Genomic DNA, 5,000 nt, shown 5'->3' on the forward strand with positions numbered 1-5,000 from the left:
TGTTCAGGCCAGGAGGATTACGACCGCCTGCGCCCTCTGTCGTACCCCGACACAAACGTGCTCCTCATCTGCTTTGCCATTGACAACCCAGACTCCCTCGAGAACGTCCCAGAGAAGGTGCCCTGTGTGTGCTTTTGTGTGCTTTTGTGTGTGTGTGTGTGTGTGTGCTGTTGTGTGTGTGTGTGCTGTTGTGTGTGTGTGTGTGTTAATTGTGCGCGAGTATTTTTTTGTGTGTGTGTGTGCGTGTGGTCGAGCATGCTTCAGTGTGTGCGCCCTGTGTTTTGCGTGCGTGCATGAATGCATGGTGGGCAAGACAAGATGACTGGGCAAAAGGTGACACGCACCTTGCCCTTTTCCATTCATCCTCTCATCCTCATGCAATGTCTCACCATACTCTTCACTCCCTCCCCCCTGACCCCGCCCCCGCTTCTTTCTCCACCCCAGTGGGTACCCGAGGTACGGCACTTCTGCCCCGGCGTGCCGTTTGTGCTCGTCGGCTGCAAGAAGGATCTGCGCAACGACCCCAACACGAAGAAGGAGCTTGCCAAGATGAAGCAGAAGCCCGTCTCGTACGAGCAGGCGCAACAGTGCTGCGACAAGATCCAGGCCTACGCATACATTGAGTGCTCGGCCAAGTCAAAGGTCAGCACCTTGTTGCTCACGGTGTTATCTGTTTTGTGATTGGCTTCCTTGCCCGACTCTTCAATGCGCCTCCCTGCACCCTTTGTTGTCATCACTTTTTTGCCTTTCTTCCCCGATCTTTCCTCGTATATTCACGCGCGGTGCTCACGTACTATTTATCCATCATCGCCACGGCAGGAGAACGTGCGGGAGGTGTTTGAGACGGCGACACGCGCGAGCTTGACCATCCGGCCACGCAAGAGGGGTGGCTGCCTTCTTCTCTGATCACTCCCCTCCATCTTTGTCCCCCTTCCTCTGTGCGCCATTTGCAGCAAGCACATGGCCTGCCTCCTTTCTACCCCGTTTGCATTACACCCACTTTCCTACAGTGCTCTGATTCCTTTTCAACAGACATGACTGGTTTGCTTCATCGTTTGCTTTGATTCCCTCTGTGTTGTCGTCGTCGTCGTCGTTGGAGTGCGTCGGTGTACCTCGTAGTGTGCCTGTTTGTTTGCTTGTGTGTTTGTGTGCATGTGTGTGAATATGCGTGCTGTCGCCTTGTGCAACACGCTCGCTCCGTCTTGCTGACGACGACAGCCGGGTCATTCCCCTGTCGCTGCTTCTCAAGCGCGTGCGTGTACGTTCATATCGGGTGATTATCATCATCCTCGTCTCCATTCATTCATTGTCCAGCCATTTTGTGTCGGTCACCACTTGCCATGTGGCGACACGGTTGCGCTGTCGTCTCGCATGGCAGCACGTGCATCTGGCCTCTCTTTGTGTTGTGTTGCTGTCGGTTGGTGTACACGTGTGGGCACGGCGGTGTTGATTGCTGTTGGTTCGGCCCCACGGGCGCGCTGTTGTTGCTGTTGTTGCTGTTGTCGTTGCTGTTGTTGCTGTTTTTGTAGATGATGGAACGGTACTGGGTGATGTGATGTCAACCTCGTTGCCCTTTGTCCTCTTTTTCTCCTTCCTTTCCTCCTCCCCCTTTTCTTTCTTGCGCTTAGTCGTCAGGTGCAGCAGTCTTTTTTACACCATCACCTTCATACCGTCGAGAAGGCTCTGTGCGTGTTGGCGGGCGAGGGATGGGGGGGGGAGGGGTCAGTCGCTCGAGGTGGGCTTCGGTGAGATGGTTCTGGCAATCACAGGGAGAACCAAGCAATGGGAGCGTGCGCACGCATACGTTGACAGTCAGGGAAACACACACACACACACACACTCACACTCACACAAAAACACACAAACACTCACACACTCACTCACAAACACTCACAAACACGCACCACGTGTTGCAAATTGTTGTTGTACACAACGGATGACGACAACAACGCAAGCAAGCAAGACACTGCAAGATGAGTGACGCGACCCACCAGCAACAACAGCAGCAGCAGCCGACAGGCAAGCCCGGGAAGCCGTGCCGGGTGTGCTCCGGCTTTGGCGAGATGTACCAGTCGTTTGCAGCACAGAAGCAAGGCCAGCCACACTCTCAGCCACACCAGCAACAACGGCAGCAGCACAAGGAGCGGGGACGGGACGCGAGTCAGGGGGAACAACAGCAAGCACCAGCGCAGCGGCACCCGCAGGCAACAGCGTCATCGTCGTCAGCGACGCCTGCGCCGCAACACATGCCGACACCGACACGAGACGTTGTCACGGGCGAGGTGGAGTGCCCAGAGGACTCGTTTACGCTGGGGCGCAAGTCATGGAGCTTGCTGCACACCATGGCTGCGTACTACCCCGATACACCGACCGACACGGACCAACGCGACATGAAGGAAATGATGCGGCTCTTGTCCCGCTTCTACCCTTGTCGCGAGTGTGCCGATGACTTTGGGTGTGTGTGTGTGTGTGTGTGTGTGTGTGTGTGTGTGTGTGTGTGTGTGTGTGTGTGTGTGTGTGTGTGTGACTCGTGTGCCTGACTCGTGTGCGTGTGTGTGTGTGAGGGCACCCCATCTCTCATTGTTGCTTGCTCTCTCTCCCTCACACACAAACACACACACACACACACACACACACACACACACACACACACACACACACACAACACACAACACACATACGCACGCTCTTGTTTCTTTGCCAGGGAGTACATTCAGAAGGATCCACCAGATACAACCAGCCGCTCAGCGTTTGCCCAGTGGATGTGCAAGTACGTGTAGTGCCAAGCATGTTGTCGGCCACCACATTGTTGCCACCGTGCTACCTTGCGTTGACGCCGCTGCATGCCTCTGCCTCACTTCTCGTGAGCCTTCTTCCCCGAGCCGGCCCCACTGTTGCTGCGTTTGCCGCAATGCATCTCAATACAGCGCTGTTCCACTCCCATTTGCACTCATCACGTCGTCCATCCGCGCTTCCGTCTCAGGGCCCACAATGCAGTGAACGTGCGGCTCGGGAAGCCAGCCTTCGACTGCAGCAAAGTGGATGAGCGCTGGCGTGATGTGCGTATGTCAAAACAGCCCCATGTCATAACACCAGCTCATATCGTCTACATGCACAACAACACTTCTCAGTTGTCGTCCTTGCCGACGCATCTGCTCAAATCGTCTCAACCTTGCCTCCTCTGCGCTCGCTCGTCACAAACACATTCACGCGCACACGCAACAGGGGTGGAAGGACGGCAGCTGTGACTGATGGGTGCAAGCGAGGCCGGCAGAGCACAAGGCCAGGCAGTCACGCGTGTACAAACAAGGGGATTGGGGTGCTGTTGTCATCGGTTGGTGTTGATAGTGGGTGGCTGGTGGGTATGGCTTGTTGCCTGCGCGTGTGTCGCCAAGATGGTGTTTGCTTGGTCATCTAATCGTGGCGGCTCCAGAAGCATGCAAGCAAGCGCGTGGGTAAGCCGCACCGCAGGCAGTTATCGAAAGTAAACGCACAAGCACGGGCGCACACAGGCAATAACGTCGTTGCTAGTCAAGGTGGTGGTGAAGAAGAGTGTGGAATAAGCGCGTGTGTGTGTGGGGGGGGGGGTGCGCTGTGGGGAAGAGGAGGAGGAGGAGGAGTGTCTGGCGCGCGTCACAAACAAGGGCAGCAGCAACAAGGGCAGCAGCAGCAGTGATAGCAACACCGAAATACATTGCCGGCCACAGCACAGGATAAATAATAATGCCAAAGTCTTGTGCCACCAAAGGTGTTCGCGCACGACACACACACACACACACACACACACACACACACACACACACACTCTCTCTCTCTCTCCCTCTCTGCCTCTCTCTCTCTCTCTACTGCGAGGAGATGATGGCTGCAAACTGCTGAAGGGAAGACCACGGGGTGCGCGTGTGCACATGAGAGCAGCAGCGGGCCGCGGCCGTCGCCGTCGCCGTGTTGACGCGTGGCGGCAGCGCAGACACGAGCGCGCCAACCTGCGACAACAGGTACTGGTACACCTGGTCAATGTCGGGTGGGCGCGTCGCCTTGTCAGGGTACTGCTCATGGCACATGCGCACCGCAAACCCAAGCAGCTCGACAACAGCCACGCCAAACCACGATGCTGATGCCGGCGCGCTTGCTTGCTCCGCCAGCTGCCAGAACGCATCCCCAAGCACGTGCTCGTATGCAAACTCAAACCCAAAGTGAACACAGAGCACCCGCAGCCCGTACACAAACAGCGATCTGAGGCCACGCGTGCTGTCTTGTGCTGCCGTCAGCTTGCCAATCACAGCTGCGTCACACATGTCCACACCAGCAACAAAGGCGGCGTGGCGAAGCACATCCACCTGCATCATACCGGCACCAGCACCAGCACGTGCAGCTAGGCAGCGGGCGTACACGTGCTGCACAAGCGCATGTGGGGACTGCACACAAGCACGGGTCAGCACCGCGGCTGCACGCGTGCACGCCGCCCGCCAGCGAGGATGCCCCAGGCAGCGGTCGGCTAGAGCGCAGTCAGTAGCAGCAGCAGCAGCTGTTGTTGTTGTCGGTGGCTGCTTCGTCTTCTTCTGCTGAGCGAGGTCCGACAGTACAATGTTGAGACAGGCAACCAGCACGTGCTCGCCCTCTGCAAACGGGTGCTGCTGGTGAGGGTGATGGTGATTGGCGTGTGGCGTGCCACCGCCACGAGCATTCACGACAACGGATGACACCGTCAGTGATGAGGCCGCCGGGAGCGATGTTGATGTTGATGTTGATGTTGATGTTGGTGGTGGTGCGGTGAGCCACGCCAAGAGGCAGCTGGCCGCAAGGGCGGGCCGAGTTGTGTAGGCGCGGAGACACAGGTCGAGGAGCAACGCCGTGACGCGGTGCCGCAGCCCCTTCGCCGCACACACCCACGCAAACAGCACAACAGCTCGCTGCTGCTGCTGCTGTTGCGAGGAGGGCGGCGTGCACACGTCGGAAAAGCAAATGTCATAGAGGGAATCGAGCACAGCCGTGACTGCAGT

The 5,000-nt window shown here is 57.3% G+C and overlaps 3 protein-coding genes across 3 annotated transcripts in view; 2 read left to right on the top strand and 1 right to left on the bottom strand.

Moving 5' to 3' along the window:
- Positions 1-1,760, top strand: part of PTSG_06685 (Rho1 GTPase) — a 2,971-nt gene extending 1,211 nt beyond the window's left edge. Inside the window, exons 3-5 of the mRNA XM_004992018.1 lie at positions 8-117; positions 445-642; positions 820-1,760. Of these exons, the coding sequence (XP_004992075.1) occupies positions 8-117; positions 445-642; positions 820-906 (395 nt within the window). The 3' untranslated portion in view covers positions 907-1,760. The remainder of the gene's footprint in view (positions 1-7; positions 118-444; positions 643-819) is intronic.
- A 111-nt stretch (positions 1,761-1,871) lies between these two features.
- Positions 1,872-3,507, top strand: PTSG_06686 (sulfhydryl oxidase). Its single transcript, XM_004992019.1, has 4 exons — positions 1,872-2,455; positions 2,705-2,770; positions 2,984-3,059; positions 3,226-3,507. Exons 1-4 carry the CDS (start codon positions 1,974-1,976, stop codon positions 3,250-3,252), a joined length of 651 nt encoding a protein of 216 aa, XP_004992076.1. The 5' UTR covers positions 1,872-1,973; the 3' UTR covers positions 3,253-3,507.
- A 335-nt stretch (positions 3,508-3,842) lies between these two features.
- The window catches only part of PTSG_06687 (uncharacterized protein), a gene marked incomplete at its 3' end in the record, with an annotated part of 5,656 nt that continues 4,498 nt past the window's right edge, over positions 3,843-5,000 (bottom strand). The window contains exon 2 of the mRNA XM_004992020.1: positions 3,843-5,000. This exon is cut by the window's right edge and continues 4,148 nt beyond it. Coding sequence (XP_004992077.1) covers positions 3,843-5,000 — 1,158 coding nt within the window.

Source organism: Salpingoeca rosetta (genome assembly GCF_000188695.1).
Source record: "Salpingoeca rosetta unplaced genomic scaffold supercont1.18, whole genome shotgun sequence".
NCBI classification, from domain to species: Eukaryota; class Choanoflagellata; order Craspedida; family Salpingoecidae; genus Salpingoeca; species Salpingoeca rosetta.

What these genes read in the sequence shown, in the direction of transcription:
- PTSG_06686 (XM_004992019.1), top strand. Translation starts at nt 1,974, where the DNA reads ATGAGTGACGCGACCCACCAGCAACAACAGCAGCAGCAGCCGACAGGC. An exon ending in TTTGCCCAGTGGATGTGCAA is followed by an intron (nt 2,771 to 2,983) that starts GTACGTGTAGTG and finishes CTTCCGTCTCAG; the next exon opens with GGCCCACAATGCAGTGAACG. An exon ending in TGGATGAGCGCTGGCGTGAT is followed by an intron (nt 3,060 to 3,225) that starts GTGCGTATGTCA and finishes CACACGCAACAG; the next exon opens with GGGTGGAAGGACGGCAGCTG.